The 19,513-nt window shown below is 49.6% G+C and overlaps 1 protein-coding gene across 1 annotated transcript in view; it reads left to right on the top strand.

The window, feature by feature from the left end:
* Positions 1-3,292: 3,292 nt before the first annotated feature.
* OSBPL5 (oxysterol binding protein like 5) overlaps positions 3,293-19,513 on the top strand; it is a gene marked incomplete at both ends in the record, with an annotated part of 162,486 nt that continues 146,265 nt past the window's right edge. Inside the window, one exon of the mRNA XM_084286912.1 lies at positions 3,293-3,307. Coding sequence (XP_084143038.1) covers positions 3,293-3,307 — 15 coding nt within the window. The remainder of the gene's footprint in view (positions 3,308-19,513) is intronic.

Raw genomic sequence — 19,513 nt, 5'->3', positions numbered from 1 at the left:
TTAAAGTAGGTGTGAAGGGTTGCATGTAAAATAGCTGTCCCCCCAAATCAGGAAGTTCTGTTTAAACACTGAGGTCACACACACGTTTATATATGTATATATGTAGAAAACATGGAAATGTTGGGCCCATAAAATATGCATAAACAGGAGACTGCTGCTAAAAGGCTAAAGCTGCACAGCCCCCTCTTTGGGGATACACAGATGCAGCTGCACATCCATGTGCTGGAAGGGATGGGGAAGAGAGAGGCAGCTTTTGATCTTGCATTATGAGAAGCACGATGCAGTTTTAATGGTGTTAGCTTTAACTACAAAGATGTGTTTCAGTTCCTTGAGCTGTTACAGGGTTCCTGCATGCTCCTGGGCTTTCCTGATAGTAAGAGTAGCAAGTAAGTAATGTAACTTTCCCAGAAGTAACGCCCTACTTCACAAAGCTGTGCTGAGAATAAATGTGCTAAAGAGAATAAGAATGTGCCGCGGCCAGGCAAAGCACGAGCATGCTGTGGAAACTCCTCAGTGAGCAGATTCAGCGGGTGAACAGAATTCTGCTTTTTGTCTGTGTGTTTGTGTGTGTGAGGTTTTTCCCCTTCAGCTGTTGCAGTGACCGCAGATTTGCATGGCCACTCACGCTATGAATTGTGAAAAGTGTTGAGCACGCGATTGTGATGATGAAATGCTCTGTCAGCGATCTGTAATTCAGTAAGGTATTTTTCTTTCTTCATCTCCTAGTGCCTTAATTTAGATGGGCCCTACCACTTTAAAAGTAAAGTGGGACACAGGGATGTGAGAGAGAAGAGGAAAATTGCTGAACTCCCTGCCCTGTTCCAAATTAATTAGAGCCAAAACCACCCCAAATATGTGTAGAAAGAAGCTTAGAAAATGCTCTCTCTGTTACAGCATTTAAATACTGAAGCTAAAGTTCGTGATGAGTGATAAAAACAAATCCTTTGTTTTAGAAGTCTGACCACACTCCAAATGCACAGGAGGAGAAAATGTAGGTATTTACTCCGTTTCTAGCACGGTGTGCAGGACTTGCAGAATAAGTTGACCTCTGGTGCCTGCACAGCTGATTTTTCTTTTGCCAGCTGTACAAAAGTTCAGCAGCTTTGGAGGCAGGCTGCTGTGGCAATCTGTGTGGGGTCTCCTCTTGTGTACCACCAGTATGGGCCTGCTGCTACTTTTGTGCTCTCCTACTCCCAAAGGCACGGGGCTCCCTGCTTGCTCATCGTGTTTCCCTCAGTTTCCTTAAGACTTCTGCTTCCAGTAAGTATGTGTGCTGCCTCTATTTGCAGCCAAGACGCCGTTTTCCTAAACTGTGCTCAATGAGCCTCTCCTGCAGCACCCAGATCCGCTTTGAGGGAGCACCCAGCATGTAATTGCCTTCGGGGTGAGGTGTGCTCGCAGCCAGGCAGTGCCATGGAGCGGGCAGTGTGCAGTATGGGGGCATAAAGTGAAAGCCCACGCCTTCCAAAGGCAGCAGCCATTCCCACAGCTGGCAGAAAAGCCTCTGTGAATTTGAGTGGGTCTCAGTAGTGCCAATTAACATCAAAGGGAGATCCAGACCATAAATGCTTGCACATGGAGCTTTCCAAGATCAGAGTACAAAGTCCAGGCTGTTGAATATAGTTAAGCTATGCCTCTGTGCTGCCTGGTATTAGTGTATGGCAGCTTTTGGAGCTTCTTTTCCAGCTCTCCTAATGTAACATGCATGGCCTTCAGAGCTCCGAGGGTGACATCTCTGGTTTGTGGTACCCCAGAGGGCTGTAGTACCAGCACGTAAAGAAAGCACAGGTAGCACTGTCTTGCATAAATAAATGAAAATATATCCATAGCAAAACAGGAGATTGAAGGCACACAAAAGGGAAGAGCGGTTATTGTTGATGACAGTCTTGCTGACCCTATTCTAATCTAACCCACTTTTCTTTACCATGTGCTTTTTCATTAACAAACCCCTCCCATTTCAAGACGTGGTATAGCTTTTTACAACCATAACTTTCCGAGGGGCTGCCTGCACTCCAGACAGCTTTGTTCTCCAGTACACGCAGGTGAGGGTCTTTAATGGCACTAGTGAGGACTGGGTGGTGTGTGCTTCTCACTTGTGTCAGCAGACTGAAATAAACGTGGCTGGAAATGTGGGCCTTGGCTGGGCTGCCCTCAGATCAGGCAGGGAGCTGGCTTTGCAGGTGAAGCACCTTGATGCAAACCTTGCATGGAAAAAAGTGCAAATAGGGTTCTACCTCAGGGAAGTTCACAGAGGTGAATGCTACCTATGTTTTTTTTCCGCTGGGGTTTCGTAGCAAAATGGTTCATCTGCTGTCAAAATACACATTTTCAAACCAGCCTGGCCTTTGTCCTAGTGCTGATTTAGAAGGAAGACCTCGAGAGGCTTTTGACCTGCTAACACATACAAATGCAACAAGCACGGTGTCATCTTTAGGATTTACTTCAGCTTAGCCAAAGTATACTAAGGCTGACGTATCTTGTTTTTCCTAGTGAAAGCAAGGCCTACGGTTCCCTGGATGCGCTGGACATCAGCCACCTCTGCAAAGCTTTGTGGCATGCTGAGATGTCTCTGCTGCCGTAGGCTGGCAGGGTGCAATCCAGGGCTCTTCTGAGCAGCAGTGAAGTCCAGGATAAATGCGCGGAGCTGAAGGTGGGATGGCTTCACACACCCACTGCAGCAGGTCCAGCTCCAGAAGACACGAGAGAGGTAAGATTTCAGATTTTTCTCCACACTCCCACCACAGACAACATCTCTGTCCTTAGCTGAGTGCTTGGTTACTAGAGCAGCAACTCCCACCTCCCCCTACAAAGCGAGGGCTGATGCTGCCCCCGCTCATAGCATGAATTCACGGCTCCGGGTGTCGCTGTATTGCTTCCCGGCTCATCAGGCACCTGCTCGACTGACTGATTTCTTTACCCTTGCCAGTGTTCCAAATAGCTGTGCTTCTATTTTAGCCAGGCAAGTCAAGTGCAAGTTGTTTTTCATGCAAGATGACAGAGTACATCAGCACAGGCAGAGCAAAGCTGGCTTTTTGGTGAGCAGACCCTTAGTATGGGGCAAAATGCTCACCCGCACCCTGATGCTGATTTTCTTCTTTATTGGCTGCTCCTGAGTCTGCAGCCAGAGGAGCGGTCTCCTGTGGAACGGCAGCTTTAGACAATTTTATTGGCTGATGAATCTGATCTTGCCTGGCCACCTTCCAGAAACACTGACTTGCCCGAGATGAGAGTGAGAGGAAGGTTGCTCTGCCTGAGGCTCTAAAGCAATTGTTTTGAGACCGACGTAACACCCATGCCTTGCTGCACGGTAAGTGTATAACGATAGATACGTATAGACACATACATGTGCGTAAAGTGCTTTATATTATAATTGCTGACACAATTAAATGTACGTTCCCGTGGACTGCATCTCATTTGCTGCTTAATTAGGTGAAAATTTACTTGGTTAAATTGCTTGCTGTTTCAAAATGCTCAGTTAACTGTTGCAATGATCTAAGTTGAAACACTGCATTTCTCTCGTCCTGTGATTATTTCCTGTGCTGCAAGACCTTGATTTAAGCTTTTTGCTATGAGAGAAGAAAATACAGCTGCAAGATGTTGATCTTAAAATATTTTCTTCAGCGTTAGTCTTGTGCTAGTAGAAACTCAAAATACCAGAGCTGCTTGGTAATATTTGCTCAAGTCTTCTAAAAATTGCTGATTAATCTTGCCCTTTCTTTTTTGAGGGTAACTTCTGTGAAGTTTGATGCTATGTTTGCCAGTTGTGCTTTGCAACAGAGCAAAAATAGGGCACAGCTAAGGAAGAGGATGTTTTAAATGTACCCCCAAAAAGTGTTTGTGCTCTAAGTGGCAGGATGCTGCATTGCACCTATATCAGTTGCAAACTGCTCTTCAGATGAACATTTCTGGAAGAGCCTCCAAAACTATTGCTACCTAAGGAACCGATGGCTGACCCACAGGTTGAAGGAATGCACCTTTTTGGACTGCAGCAGGTCTGTGGCATTTAAAGAGGAAGGTAATTGTGAGAATGCAACATACCTGCTGCTTCAGACAGAATACTAAATATATGAATTTTCACTGTCACAGCCTGCAGTGCCTTTAAAAGCCAGTGCGGGCATGGGAGCTGTGGCTTCTTGGCAGCTTTGGGAAGCAACCTTTTACCACTGTACTTGTTCAAAATACCTCTCTCTGATGTTCCATCATTCTTTGTTTAGGAGAGAGGGAAAAAAGTGGGGTGGCAGCGTTTCCCGCAAACTACGTGGAGCATCGTGCAGGGACAATGCAGCATCCTCAGGGCTAAGACAGAATATTAAATTAAAGATGAGTGAAGCTGTATACAGTTCCCAAACACTTCCTGAGCTTGAACTTGCTGTACTTGTAAGCTGTGCCTAGCACACCTGTGCTGGTGATGCTGATGCTTTCCATCCTTGGCTGGAGTTGCTCTGCAGTCCCGTGCTGGCCTGGGGTGCAGTGGGTCCCCTGAGGAGCCAGCAAGCGGCGGCATGGTTTCCAAGCTGTTTTGTTGTTGTGCTGCTTTGGGAAGGATGGGAAGAGGCTGGAATAGGAAGGCGAAGCTCTGCAGGTGGAGGAGAGACATGCATCTGTTTGCAGCTGTAGCTGTAAGGAAGAGTTACCCCGTTATGTCCAAGTGGGGAGGAGAGGAGGCCTCACTTCTTGGTGCAATTCTTAGCTGCGTTTCAGCTGCGGGAGGAAATAACCTTGTTGAACTGGCTTCTATGACAAGTGGGACTGCAGTGTAGGAAACTGCGTAGCGCTGTTACCAGCTGCAGCAATGAGAATGAAATAGGACCTCGTCTTAATGAGAGATGATGAGGCAAATGTGTTTTAGTATGACTTCAGTGCGGTTGTGTGAGGTAGCATTGACAGCTGGTGCTGTGTCTTCTAAGCATTCATTTTATTGGCCCTGTAAATAGTCTAAATGACTTCTTCACTTTCTCCTACATTTCTGCACTATTCCTATTCCTGTTTTTGCTGGCTGAGGGTTCTGAGGGAGCCATGGGAAGCTGACATTCAAACTCACTGGATTTCAAACATTCTTTCCAGCAATCACAGGCACTGCTGTTGTATGGAAGGAGAAGCAGTATCTGTAGAACAGAAGCATCTGATTTTATAGATGTGTTTGTGTTTTTCCGTGGTTTTACTGCAGAATTTCATTAAGGCTAGGATTTCATTTAGGTTAGGATTTGTAGTTTAACACACATAGTACTGACGTTGCTCCCTCCCTGGCCCATGTGGGATGTTTCTATAAGCTTTATCACCGTTCATCGTAGAGGAATGTTCAGCTTGTGATTTTAGAATGACCTAGGGCTCCTTTAGCATTTGTGCAGATCATCACAAGTGCTGTTGGAAAACAGCACTGATACCTTTCGAGTACCTTTGTCTTTCTGTTAAGGCTCTGAATCACCAGAAACATCACAAGGATGTCAGTAGGTGCGAGTGGTGGTTGTATGTGCTGCTATGTTCAGAGAGGTTCGGGCATTCTCCAGGCAGCTGGAAAGCTCGTTCTGAGGGGCTCATTTTTTGAGGCTCGTATGTCTTTATTGTCATGTACCACTTGAACCTGTTGTTTTCAATGTTATTGAGAACAACACAACAGAAGTTAGCGATGCCAACATCCTTTAAAGAATGCCCTCTTAGTGAAAGGCCATGCAGAATACCCTCAGTCTGGTCTGAAAGGGCAAAAAATACTCCATAGTGACTAGCTTCATTTGTGTCTGTGCTTCTAAGACTTCCAAGGAAGCTTTAAAAAAAAAAAAATGGAGAAGGGAGGACTGGAGCTCCTTTACAAAGTTTAACATCAATAAGTAAATAAAACTGTCAACTCAGAATTTGCAACCAAGCACTAGCTGAGCTCTTTCCCCCTCTCATTGGTTATTTTATTTTTCTTCTGCACATGAAGATGTAAGGAAAAAAATCAGAGAATGATAGAGAGGTTGTCTAGAATAATGTTGGAAATGAATCTATGAAATTGCAAGCTGTGGCTGTTGTAGTTACACCACTAAAAATGAAGGACAGGGGCAGGAAGCTGTGTCAGAAGATGTGAATTCTGCCAGTTTTAGGTTAAATTAGAAGCATATGAATGCAAACAGTGGAGCTTTACCAAGGACACAACTTCAGTCTCCAAAGTGCCTTTCAGTTCCGTGTTACTGGTTTGTTGCTGGTATGTTTCTGTGGCTCGAGGCCTTGTGGGATGGCAGGCAAGACAGATGGGTGATGTGGGGTGCAGCGCCCCTTTGTGGGCTACCCACAGCGCTTGGGAGTGTGAGGGCTGTGGCTGCAGCCAGACTCAAAATGCTGTGGCCACGTTCTTGGGTTTTGCTGTCAGTCATCTGGCATGGTGCTCAACAACCCAATTGCCTTGGAAATGTGTCGGGATCCCGATCTCTCATTTTTGTTGGAACAGATGAGGATAAGGACATTTCTAGCCCTTTTAGTGTGTGGTGGTGGTGGAAAAAAATCTCAGAAGGGAAGACAATTAAAATATTATAAGTCTTGTGCTGTATATTAATGATTATATTTGACAGTTCTGTAGAACTGAATCTGAGGGAAAACTGATTCTCACACTTAAAAATTTTCTTTGGAACGCTTTTGTTGTTTTTAGATTAAGATGTGAGTCAAGAAAGTGGGAATACAATGATATCTATTTTGACAGTTTAAAATGGCTTTTATGCAATGGTTTTGCAATATGCTAGTGTAGAATGTGTGGACTTGCAAATTACAGTCGTATTTTAAAGCACTTGAAATTCCGAATGACATGAAAACTGACTGCAGTGATTTTATTTTTATCTTGGTTGGCTTTGTGTTAGTTTGGATGGGAATTGTGTTTCAGTGTATGTATATAAACATGATCCTATTAACATGTGTGCAAGTAGGAAGCTGGTAGGCAATGTGCTTACATACATATATCAGCATATTACTGAGCCATAATATGAAATATTTACTACCATATCCATTCACAGACCTGATGAGCTGTGAATTTGGGTTAGGAGTAATAAGGCAAGAAGCTGTTTATTCTTTGTGGTACAAAGAGCCAGATCAACAATGGGAATGAAAACTATTATTCAGTTTTAATTACAGCCCGACGAATGATGCATTCATTTTTCTTTGTTAATAACTGGCCCATATGGCATCCTTTGATCACATGCTCTGTAGCTCCTGCAACAATTAAGCACCTGTTTTCAGGGAATACAGAACATAACATTTAATCCAGGATTTTTGACCAGAGGAATGTCTTGAGTAAGAAAATGGACTTTTTCAGGAGAAGGTATTTGGTAGTACAGAGCTTTCCAGCCTGAAGGCTTGGTACATACTGCACACAGCTCAGCAGCAGAGCCAGCAAGTCCTTCATGTTCCAGATCAAACTGGGTAAAACCACTAAGAGTTTTTTTCCCCATCAGAAAATGTAATTATTTCACACAGTGTGTGAAGATGGCTTTTCCATGGTGTGCAGGCTAGATCCCAGAATGTCTTGTGTGCAGGGATCTAACCAGAGAAGAGGCCTTTATTTAGAATGGAAAGTAAAGCAAAATTGGAATTTCTTTGTGTGTGAGAAACATGTGTTACAGACACCGCTCCCCCCAATAACCTGCACACCTCAGAATCAAGACAGTCTATTTGCTTTTAATCAGAGTATTTGTCATACCTTTTAGAAACAAAACTGAAATCCATAGACAGGATACCAGCTGGAGATATTCAGGAACATCTCCATGGAAATACCATCCTGGAAAGCACAGCTTGCTGAAGTTTGCTCATTATTATCTTCAGAGCATTGCTGACGGGGAGAAAGAAGGAGCTAGGCAACAACTCAGTCCCCCTGTTTTCTACACCCACTGTCACAGCAGATGGATGGGTGATAGGATCTCTACAGAGCAGCTCGTGTCCTCCCTGCTGGTGTAGCTGTTGTCGCCACTTTGATCTGAGTGGGCAGCCCACGTATGAGGCCTTTCTGGGCTGTTTGTGCTAGAAAATGCTACTGATTATGCACAGCTCCTGCCTTTGATATAAGTTCATTTGTTTACAAAGCATGTGAGTATGTATGCTTCTGTTTCCCTGAACACAAGAGAGAAAAATGAGGTCTCCTCCCTCGCACTTTTTGGTGCGATCCTTCCAGGGGCAAGGAGATGCTGGAAGGAAGCAGGGAGAAGGAGAGGAGGGAACACTTACTGATCTCACTTGGGGAAAGCTTCATCAGTAAGATAGCAAACTATGACCACTCATAACCTGGTGCAACACTGTCAGCCCCCCAGATGATAGCTTAAAACTCAAGGCAGACGGTGCTTTTCCATACTGTGCGTCATTTTGTATGTGTGATAAAGCGTTGCCAGCCAAGTGCATCCAGATGGGCATTGCTCCTTTGAAGAAATCATTAAGACATGGCAATTTGTGGGAATCTAGGCTAGAATGTGCTCTCACATGGAGCGTTGGTGCAGGGCAGAAAGCTGAAAAAATCATTCTCTGTGCTTGTAACTGAAGGGAGGGAGGAAGCCTTGGAAAAGATTGTATAATCATGTAAGTTGCTACATCATGAAACTCAAATATAAGGCACTTAAACCACTGTGAGAACAAGGAGTGTTGTGGTCTTGCACCCAATACTCTAGTGTTGATATATAAAATACTTCCCTGCCCTATCTGAGTTCTCCTTTCAGCTGCCTTTTGAGGGAGGATTTTGGAACAAATGTTTTATCTGATGTTATATGCCTGTAATTTCCAGGCTAGCTTATGGCAGGTTTATAAACGCTTGTATTTTTGCTTTCCCTTTAGAGAGTTCTGCAAACGTTTGATAAATCCAGATGACTGGTGCAGGTTTTAGGGAATATGTAATTTGGCATGTGGAAGATGCTGGTCACTACCTCTGCTCTTGGAGGGGATGGCAGATTTCCTAAATGCAGCTAGCTAAACTGATGCCTGACAGGCTGTTCTGGGCTGTGTGAAAGGGTCGCTCATCTCCTTGGGTTCCTGTAAATCGCTGGAGTTCCAGATCAGGGTAAAATTTTCAAGATTGACGAAAGTACCTTAAATCTGCTGACATCTTAATTTTAAAAGTGATGTAGGTAGGGGCTTACACTGTTGAAAACTATAACTGCCTTTGCAAAGCTTTTCTAGTTGGTCTTCCTTGAAAGAAAATAAAGCTATTTACGGAGGAAAAATTACAAAGGCTAACTTTGGCTATTTCTGCTTGCAACCTCATTGAAATGTTATCTATGAGGAGTAAAATTTGGAAGTGACTTACTGAACTGAGAGGATTACGTTCAAAACAAGTACTTTTTTCCTCTATGCTTTGTCTTAGGAAAGAAACAATGAAGTCTGAGTTATTTTTCCTTCTCCAGAATCCATATCAGGAAGGGGAATTTCCTCAAGCAGCTCCATCACAACAGATGAGGGTTTTCCATAAAATGTTCTTGACCAGGCTGCAACCAGACCTCATTGCTTGTGCCCTTATTGACTAGGGTGGCCCTCAGAGACTAATTGAAACCTGAAAAGATTTACCCCACTTCTTCCCCTCCTTTGCAACGCAGGGCTCTGTCTGGGCAGCGGGAGGGAGCTGTGATCTATGAAACCAGGGCAGTTTTATTTTCAAGTTTGTCGTTTGTTGTGCCTGAGAGCGCAGGTAGCAAGCATGCCCCAGGCAAGCTGGTGCTCTCTACAGCCAGGCAGCGCAGGAGCTTGCAGCGACACAAGGACTGAGCTGCAAGGAAGGGAGCGTGCCTTGTAAGCAAGCTCCTTTCGCTGGAGTAATGAGCGGAGCAGCAGTCCCAGCAGCACGGTGGGACAGAAAGGAATTGAGCCTAAGCACTGTAGAGCCCGTGTCAGAGTGTTTTGTGGTCCAAGAAGGAAGAAAGTGCTGAAAGAGGGAGCAAACTGGTTTCCAGAGCCAGATGAGGTTGTGAATGAGCAGCTTTATTTGAGGTAGGTTTGAGAGCCGTGGAGTGGCGCGGAGGCGTGCTGAGCTGTCTTGGTCCATAGGTGCGGGGCCCGCTGGTGTGCTTGTAGGCCCATGGGCGGGTAGGGCCGGGATCCTTGTGTGCTTCGTGCTCCTTTGGTGGCTGTGGTTGTAGAAGGCTGCCCCAGCCTTCAGGTCAGTGGCAGAGGAGGGTCTGTCAGTGGCAGGCGTTGTTGTGCTCGGGGCTCTGTGCTGGGGGGCGAAAGGAAAATGGTCAAAAAGAGCAGCCCCAGCCTGTTGCCAGGCTCAGCCCCTGTGTCCCCGGGAGAGGCTCTGTGAGCCTGACAGCAAGGTGGGAAAGGGGCTGGGGCGATCTTCTCTGTCCTGGAGAGCGGGGCGAGTTCTGCGTTGGAGTGCTGGAAGAGAGAGGCCCGGAGTGTGCCATGGCTTCATTCCCTCGCTGTCAGTGTGTCCAGCTGGAATAGAGGAGGCGACAAACCGAGCAGCCACCCCGTGGCAGCACTGGAAGCCATCCCTTGCTCCCTGTGCGAGGCTCTCCCAGCCTCACAACAGTGCCGTCCACCTCACGTCTCAGTAACAGCCAGGAGGTGTCGATCATAGCCCAGCCATGTTGGGTTGGGGGTCGCTTATCTGTCCTGTAGAGCGTTGGCAGCTCTCCCTTCCAGCTGAGTTGTCGAGGGCAGAGAGGCCAGGATTGGGCCGTGGTCTGGTTCCAGCACTGTGTGATTCTGGCTGAAAGAGAAGTACCACACAGAGCAGCATCCCCTGTGCCCACGGGCAGCCCCTGCCTCTGTGCCCAAGGGTCTCCAGCGACTCACCAAGGCTGTCTGTGCCCCGTCGTCTTGATGCAACGGTTTACTCCTGTCCTGATGCGATTCTGTCACCTTCCCGCTTCCTGTGGACTGTGTTGGGGTGTGGGTTGGGGTGATCTTACCTGTCTTGTAGAGCGTTGGCAGCTCTCCCTTCCAGCTGAGTTCTTGAGGGCAGAGAGTCCAGGGTTTTGCCGTGGTCTGTTCCCATCGCCGTGTGTGTTTCCAGCTGCAAGAGAGAAAGCCAAAGGGCAGCAGCCTTCCCCCGTGGCTGGGAGCAGCCCTTGCCTTCCAGCCTAAGGCTGTCCCGGCCTCACAACAGTGCCGTCCATCCATTTTCTCCCTGTGGGCCAAGAATTATCCATGTTTTACCAACTCCAGAGGCCCTGAGACCATGGTGGGGATAGGTTGGGGGTAGCTTATCTGTCCTGTAGAGCGTTGACAGATTTTCCATCTGAGGTCTGAAGGGGAGAGAGGCCAGGAGTGTGCTGAGGGCTGGTCCCATCGCCGTCTGTTTCTGGCTTTAAGAGAAGGGGCAACAGAGCAGCATCCCCCTTTTACCATGGGCAGCCCCTGCCTCCGTGCCCGAGGGTCTGTAGCGACTCACCGAGGCTGTTCGTGTCCTGTCATCCTGATGGAGCCATCGCTGCTTTCCTGGCCTGTTTGTGTCACCTTCCTGTTTCCTGTGGACCGTGCCGGGTATGGGCTGGGACGATCTTACCTGTCCTGTAGAGCATTGGCAGCTCCAGCTTCCAGCTGAGTGGTTGAGGGCGGCGAGGCCAGGCCTGTGCAGTCATCCGGTCCCATCGCTGTGTGTTTGTAGCTGAAAGAGGAGAAGCACCAAAGGGAGCAGCATCCCCTGTGACCATGGGCTGCCCCAGCCTCTGTGCCCGAGGGTCTCCAGAGACTCACCAAGGCTGTCCGTGTCCCATCGTCCTGATGCAACGGTTTACTCCTGTCCTGGCCCGATTCTGTCACCTTCCTGCATGCTGTGAGAGCCTGTTGGGTGTGGGTTGGGGTGATCTTACCTGTCCTGTAGAGCTCTGGCAGCTCTTCCTTCCAGCTGAATTCTCAATGGGAGAGCAGTCAGGATTGTGCTGTGGTGTGGTCCCATCGCCGTCTCTTTCTGACTTTAAGAAGAGAAGGAACAAACGGAGCAGCATCCCCCTGTGCCCACGGGCTGCCCCAGCCTCTGTGCCCGAGGGTCTCCAGCGACTCACCACATCCGTCTGTCTCCTGTCATCCTGATGCAGCGGTTTCCTTCTGTCCCGACCCGATTCTGTCACCTTTCCACTTCCTGTGGACTGATGTGGGAGTGGGTTGGGGCGATCTTACCTGTCCTGGAGGGCGTGGAGAATTGTCTGGCTCCGTGGTGGCAAGGAGCGGGCAGGAGCGTGCCACGGTTTGGTTGGGTCAGTGTGCTGTAGGGCGCTGCGAGCCATTGAAGGGTAGGGCCTGCAGAGAGAGGAGAGAGGAGCTGAGTTCCTCCGGTGGTGTTTGTGTCCAGAGCTGAGGCTGAAGCAGGAGCAGGCAGCTGAGCAGCCTCCCCGTCAGCACGGGCAGCCATGGCAGGGCTGTGTGGCCGTTGGGGCCAGCGTTCTGGGGCCGTCCCCAGCCCTTTGTGACATGGCACTGCGTCCCCAGGGGGTGGCAGCAGGTGATGCGGAGCCCAGGCCCAGGCTGGGCGGTGGAAAAGGTGCCCAGGTGTTTGGGCCGGGCTGCAGGGCCGTGCCAGGCAGCTGTGCGAGCGTGATGCCCAGCGTGGAAGCACGAAGGCAGAACTAAATGACTAATAAACAGTGAAAAGCTCAAAGCCACGCGTTGTGATTCTGGGGAGGGGAATCCAGCAGTTGTAGCAGCAATTGCAAGAGCAGCTGCTCAGCGAAGGGGATTCAAATGAGCTTTTTTCAGCTCAAGAGTAGAGTGGAGGAAAGACTAGGGAGAGTTCTTATAAGGAAACATTTTGCATGGTTTGGGAAACTGTCACTGAAGAGTAGGTCTACTTCCATGATTGGAGGCGAGATCAAATCGTCTTAAAACTGTGCAGTTCCATTGATTTCATAGCAGGATGTTATTTTTTCCTGGTTGAGTGGTTGAGAATCTTCAGGTAGTTGCTGCTTTTTTTTTTTTTTTTTTTTTTTTCCTAGTCCCTCTTCCCCTCCTGGAGCAGAGACCAGGAGAGCACCTGTGCGAATGCCTCCAGCTGTGCACGGCTGAGTTTCAGTGCATGGGGCATTTCTGGATGCGCCTCCTGCAAGAGTCGGGAGCGTGACTGTGCAAAAGTAGCGCCGTCCCCTGGGCTTTTGTTTTGAATCCGTCCCAGTTGGTTTCTGGCAGTCGGGTTTGTAAGCAGGAGGTAGCCAAGCGGAGTAGGAAGAAGCTGGCGTAAAGGGAGCTGTGCTGGCCAGCAGGGGCAAGGCTGGTGCGTGTGAGCAATGTGCAGCAAAGCTCTGAGAGGCACTTAATGTCCCAGGTTCTCTTTGATTTCCAGCAGTGGGGCAGCCCCCCCAGCAGCTGCACCTTGGGTCCAGCCCTCAGGTGTTATCCAAAGGCCCGGCTTTTGGGCCTGAGGTGTTTGTAGCAGCCTACACTCTTCATGGACAGTGACAACACTTTTATTTGGCTTTAAAAGAAGGGGGCAGCTTCTGAGTATGGGGAAGGTTTAGCACGTGTCTTTTCCTGTAAAAAATTCAAAGGGAATTCTCTGGTTTGGAAAGAAGGAAGTTGACTCTCTTGATTGAAGAGCGACAAATAATAGCATCCAAAGGAAAAACAAGATGAGAATATATCACAATGAGTAACTGGGAAACATATTGGAATCCAATTTTACTACTTGTATACACATTTGAATGTGAATTTTAGTTGTTGTTCCAGTTCTTGTATGTTCCAGAAGTTGGTGTGCTGTTTGTCACAGAACTGAGCGCTGTTAAGGCGTAAGCTGCCTCTACCAGGTTGTTGGCTGGTCTCGGCTCCAGGTCACTGAGAGTGGAGCACATACTCAGGTATTTTGCTGAGCTGCAGGATTTATGATTTAGACGTGCAACAGCTATTCTGATATTTCCAGTAAGAAGGGTCCAGGAATATCTGGTCAGCCTGAGTAACCCCGAGCAATTACCAGCTGCTGCATTTATTGGTGGAATCGCTTCATACCATTCATTAAGTGTCTTTTAATGTCATGCATGGGATTTGCTGCGTTTTAGGTTTTGTCCTCAGAATTTGGTCTGTATTTTGTCCTCTGGCTCCCCTGGAAACATTGTCAGCTGATGGGCACCCAAGCAGGAACTGGCTGAGAAGACAAATTCCCTTTGTCATAACACAGTACAGTGCAATTGCTTGGTAAAAGAGAACACCGTTTGTCCAACAGCTCCCTGGAAGTAGCAGTTTACTTCCCCACCTTGAAGTGCCTGATTTTGTCCTCTTACAGCTATTTTATACCAGTGTAGTTTTTATAAGAGCCTTAGCAGACTTTGGTTTAGGCCCAAACACAGCAGTGTGATTAAACTCACCTTGAATTTAATCAGAACGAAGCCTGTACTTAAAGCTAATTTTGTACTTAGATATGCAACTGCAGATTACTTCTTCATTGATTTATGCAAGGGGAAAATTGAGCCCACAAATACGTAAGGAACAAGGCAGGTATCTGTTTTTTGAGATTCTATTTCTAGTTTCCTCCTCTTTTTCCCATTTTTCTGTACTAAAATGCTATCGTTTTTGGATTTCCAAAGGCTTGATGATGGTGTTTTCTGTAGCTAAACTGGTGTCTCCAGACTTATGCCAACAAATTTAATCCATGTGCTTTCCGTCTTTCCTTAGCAGTCTCACTAGACCTACAGTAGCTGTTAAAGCATTTCTGCTGCTAAATCTTCTGTTTAGCTTTGCCTTTTATTCGACATCTCTTTTGGAAAGTTTGATGTCTGCACATGCTTTTAAGCTTTAAATGTTTTAGTTTCTTCAGGCCTCATAATTAGAGATGATTGGGCAGTTACCTCTGTCACGGAGCCTCTGCAGGATGCCCCAGGTGTGTGCAGCCAGCTCTGCTCTGTAGATGGGGGTAAGAAGGGGAGCCCAAAGGCTTTCATGGCTCGCTGGTGTAGGAGCATTTTACCTGCTTTATTTCTTTGCCACAGCTCCAGTGTTTTCCAAGGTGACCAGGAGATGTGCTTAGGCATGCTGACGGATGTCAATGTAACCGGTACTTTCAGCCCTCTCCTGCTAGGATAGCTGTGCCAGCGTCCCCTTGCTGGTAGCAGAAGAGGCCCTCTTGCTGGCAGTTGCTGTAGAGCAGTCGAGACTTGAAGAAAGGCCAGGAAACAATTTTTCAGTTCCTTTCCAGGGCTGGTGCTTTGCTGAGGATTTTGCTTTGTGGCTACTCCAGGCTGGTAATAAAGCCTTACTGCAGGAGGTGGGTGGGGAGTCCTTCCCCGAGCCAGGTGAGCCTGCAGTCCCTCACGATCAATACCTGTGTAGAAAATAAAGATAACTTTGCCCAGCGGTCACTGGATTCTGGTAATCAGGACACTTCATTCACCTCTTCTCTTGGAGCATATAAAAAAGACACTGCCTTTCCTGTTGAGCAGTGATAGCGGGTGGCAAATAGGAACCCCAAAGGTGTAACTCCATCCCAGGCCCTCTGGCACAGCACACAGTCAGTCCCACTGAGCGCCCTTGTAATTGTACCCCAAGTCTCAGTGCTTTGCACCATGCCCTTGAGCAATCTGATCGTATCTCTGCAAAGAGCTCCTAAAATCTGAGCAGCATACGCACGGACAGCCTAACGCCCTTTGCCAGTGGCTGGGGGTCCCACTTTCCATCAGGATGTCTCCGAAGTGCCCGGACAGCCCCCCAAGGACAGTGCTTTGTGCCTGAGAGCGCAGGTAGCAAGCATGCCCCAGGCAAGCTGGTGCTCTCTACAGCCAGGCAGCGCAGGAGCTTGCAGCGACACAAGGACTGAGCTGCAAGGAAGGGAGCGTGCCTTGTAAGCAAGCTCCTTTCGCTGGAGTAATGAGCGGAGCAGCAGTCCCAGCAGCACGGTGGGACAGAAAGGAATTCAGCCTAAGCACTGTAGAGCCCGTGTCAGAGTGTTTTGTGGTCCAAGAAGGAAGAAATTGCTGAAAGAGGGGGAGCAAACTGGTTTCCAGAGCCACTCCCGCAGACTCTGGTCTGAGATTAGGACACTGAATGTCCTTTGCAATTGTCTTGGTGGCAGCAGCTGAAGAAGCGGAGGCTGGTGCAGTCACTCGTTCTGCAAAAGGCAGAGCCCCCCAAGGTTTCCCCAAGAAGGGCAGGCAAAAGCAGGCACTGAGGTTGTGAATGAGCAGCTTTATTTGAGGTAGGTTTGAGAGCCGTGGGGTGGCGCGGAGGCGTGCTGAGCTGTCTTGGTCCATAGGTGCGGGGCCCGTTGGTGTGCTTGTAGGCCCATGGGCGGGTAGGGCCGGGATCCTTGTGTGCTTCGTGCTCCTTTGGTGGCTGTGGTTGTAGAAGGCTGCCCCAGCCTTCAGGTCAGTGGCAGAGGAGGGTCTGTCAGTGGCAGGCGTTGGTGTGCTTGGGGCTCTGTGCTGGGGGGCGAAAGGAAAATGGTCAAAAAGAGCAGCCCCAGCCTGTTGCCAGGCTCAGCCCCTGTGTCCCCGGGAGAGGCTCTGTGAGCCTGACAGCAAGGTGGGAAAGGGGCTGGGGCGATCTTCTCTGTCCTGGAGAGCGGGGCGAGTTCTGCGTTGGAGTGCTGGAAGAGAGAGGCCCGGAGTGTGCCATGGCTTCATTCCCTCGCTGTCAGTGTGTCCAGCTGGAATAGAGGAGGCGACAAACCGAGCAGCCACCCCGTGGCAGCACTGGAAGCCATCCCTTGCTCCCTGTGCGAGGCTCTCCCAGCCTCACAACAGTGCCGTCCACCTCACGTCTCAGTAACAGCCAGGAGGTGTCGATCATAGCCCAGCCATGTTGGGTTGGGGGTCGCTTATCTGTCCTGTAGAGCGTTGGCAGCTCTCCCTTCCAGCTGAGTTGTCGAGGGCAGAGAGGCCAGGATTGGGCCGTGGTCTGGTTCCAGCACTGTGTGATTCTGGCTGAAAGAGAAGTACCACACAGAGCAGCATCCCCTGTGCCCACGGGCAGCCCCTGCCTCTGTGCCCAAGGGTCTCCAGCGACTCACCAAGGCTGTCTGTGCCCCGTCGTCTTGATGCAACGGTTTACTCCTGTCCTGATGCGATTCTGTCACCTTCCCGCTTCCTGTGGACTGTGTTGGGGTGTGGGTTGGGGTGATCTTACCTGTCTTGTAGAGCGTTGGCAGCTCTCCCTTCCAGCTGAGTTCTTGAGGGCAGAGAGTCCAGGGTTTTGCCGTGGTCTGTTCCCATCGCCGTGTGTGTTTCCAGCTGCAAGAGAGAAAGCCAAAGGGCAGCAGCCTTCCCCCGTGGCTGGGAGCAGCCCTTGCCTTCCAGCCTAAGGCTGTCCCGGCCTCACAACAGTGCCGTCCATCCATTTTCTCCCTGTGGGCCAAGAATTATCCATGTTTTACCAACTCCAGAGGCCCTGAGACCATGGTGGGGATAGGTTGGGGGTAGCTTATCTGTCCTGTAGAGCGTTGACAGATTTTCCATCTGAGGTCTGAAGGGGAGAGAGGCCAGGAGTGTGCTGAGGGCTGGTCCCATCGCCGTCTGTTTCTGGCTTTAAGAGAAGGGGCAACAGAGCAGCATCCCCCTTTTACCATGGGCAGCCCCTGCCTCCGTGCCCGAGGGTCTGTAGCGACTCACCGAGGCTGTTCGTGTCCTGTCATCCTGATGGAGCCATCGCTGCTTTCCTGGCCTGTTTGTGTCACCTTCCTGTTTCCTGTGGACCGTGCCGGGTATGGGCTGGGACGATCTTACCTGTCCTGTAGAGCATTGGCAGCTCTCCCTTCCAGCTGAGTGGTTGAGGGCGGCGAGGCCAGGCCTGTGCAGTCATCCGGTCCCATTGCTGTGTGTTTGTAGCTGAAAGAGGAGAAGCACCAAAGGGAGCAGCATCCCCTGCGCCCACGGGCTGCCTCAGCCTCTGTGCCCGAGGGTCTCCAGAGACTCACCAAGGCTGTCCGTGTCCCATCGTCCTGATGCAACGGTTTACTCCTGTCCTGGCCCGATTCTGTCACCTTCCTGCATGCTGTGAGAGCCTGTTGGGTGTGGGTTGGGGTGATCTTACCTGTCCTGTAGAGCTCTGGCAGTTCTTCCTTCCAGCTGAATTCTCAATGGGAGAGCAGTCAGGATTGTGCTGTGGTGTGGTCCCATCGCCGTCTCTTTCTGACTTTAAGAAGAGAAGGAACAAACGGAGCAGCATCCCCCTGTGCCCACGGGCTGCCCCAGCCTCTGTGCCCGAGGGTCTCCAGCGACTCACCACATCCGTCTGTCTCCTGTCATCCTGATGCAGCGGTTTCCTTCTGTCCCGACCCGATTCTGTCACCTTCCCTCTTCCTGTGGACTGATGTGGGAGTGGGTTGGGGCGATCTTACCTGTCCTGGAGGGCGTGGAGAATTGTCTGGCTCCGTGGTGGCAAGGAGCGGGCAGGAGCGTGCCACGGTTTGGTTGGGTCAGTGTGCTGTAGGGCGTTGAGAGCCATTGAAGGGTAGGGCCTGCAGAGAGAGGAGAGAGGAGCTGAGTTCCTCCGGTGGTGTTTGTGTCCAGAGCTGAGGCTGAAGCAGGAGCAGGCAGCTGAGCAGCCTCCCCGTCAGCACGGGCAGCCATGGCAGGGCTGTGTGGCCGTTGGGGCCAGCGTTCTGGGGCCGTCCCCAGCCCTTTGTGACATGGCACTGCGTCCCCAGGGGGTGGCAGCAGGTGATGCGGAGCCCAGGCCCAGGCTGGGCGGTGGAAAAGGTGCCCAGGTGTTTGGGCCGGGCTGCGGGGCCGTGCCAGGCAGCTGTGCGAGTGTGATGCCCAGCGTGGAAGCACGAAGGCAGAACTAAATGACTAATAAACAGTGAAAAGGCCAAAGCCACGCGTTGTGATTCTGGGGAGGGGAATCCAGCAGTTGTAGCAGCAATTGCAAGAGCAGCTGCTCAGCGAAGGGGATTCAAATGAGCTTTATTCAGCTCAAGAGTAGAGTGGAGGAAAGACTAGGGAGAGTTCTTGAAAGGAAACGTTTTGCATGGTTTGGGAAACTGTCACTGAAGAGTAGGTCTACTTCCATGATTTGAGGCAAGATCAAATCGTCTTAAAACTGCAGTTCAATTGATTTCATAGCAGGATGTTAATTTTTCCTGGTTGAGAATCTTCAGGTAGTTGCTGCTTTTTTTTTTTTTTTTTTTTTTTTTCTAGTCCCTCTTCCCCTCCTGGAGCAGAGACCAGGAGAGCACCTGTGCGAATGCCTCCAGCTGTGCACGGCTGAGTTTCAGTGCATGGGGCATTTCTGGATGCGCCTCCTGCAAGAGTCGGGAGCGTGACTGTGCAAAAGTAGCGCCGTCCCCTGGGCTTTTGTTTTGAATCCGTCCCAGTTGGTTTCTGGCAGTCGGGTTTGTAAGCAGGAGGTAGCCAAGCGGAGTAGGAAGAAGCTGGCGTAAAGGGAGCTGTGCTGGCCAGCAGGGGCAAGGTTGGTGCGTGTGAGCAATGTGCAGCAAAGCTCTGAGAGGCACAGAATACGCATGGACAGGCTAACGCCCTGTGCCAGTGGCACACACTTCATTGGGTCCAGGGTGAGCAGAGGCAGCTCAGTGTGAGCTGCCCAAATTCTGAGTGTGTCCCCACAAGCAGGGTAGGGAGGCACTTTATACCTAGAAAAAAAATGTGTGGAGCCCTTTAGGAGAGCTGGGAGCAAGTTTCGATGAGTGCAA

Source organism: Netta rufina, assembly GCF_964035555.1.
Source record: "Netta rufina genome assembly, chromosome: 5".
Taxonomy (NCBI): Eukaryota; Metazoa; Chordata; class Aves; order Anseriformes; family Anatidae; genus Netta; species Netta rufina.
The sequence above is the reverse complement of the archived record's forward strand: the minus strand, read 5'-3'. Positions and strand labels throughout refer to the sequence as shown.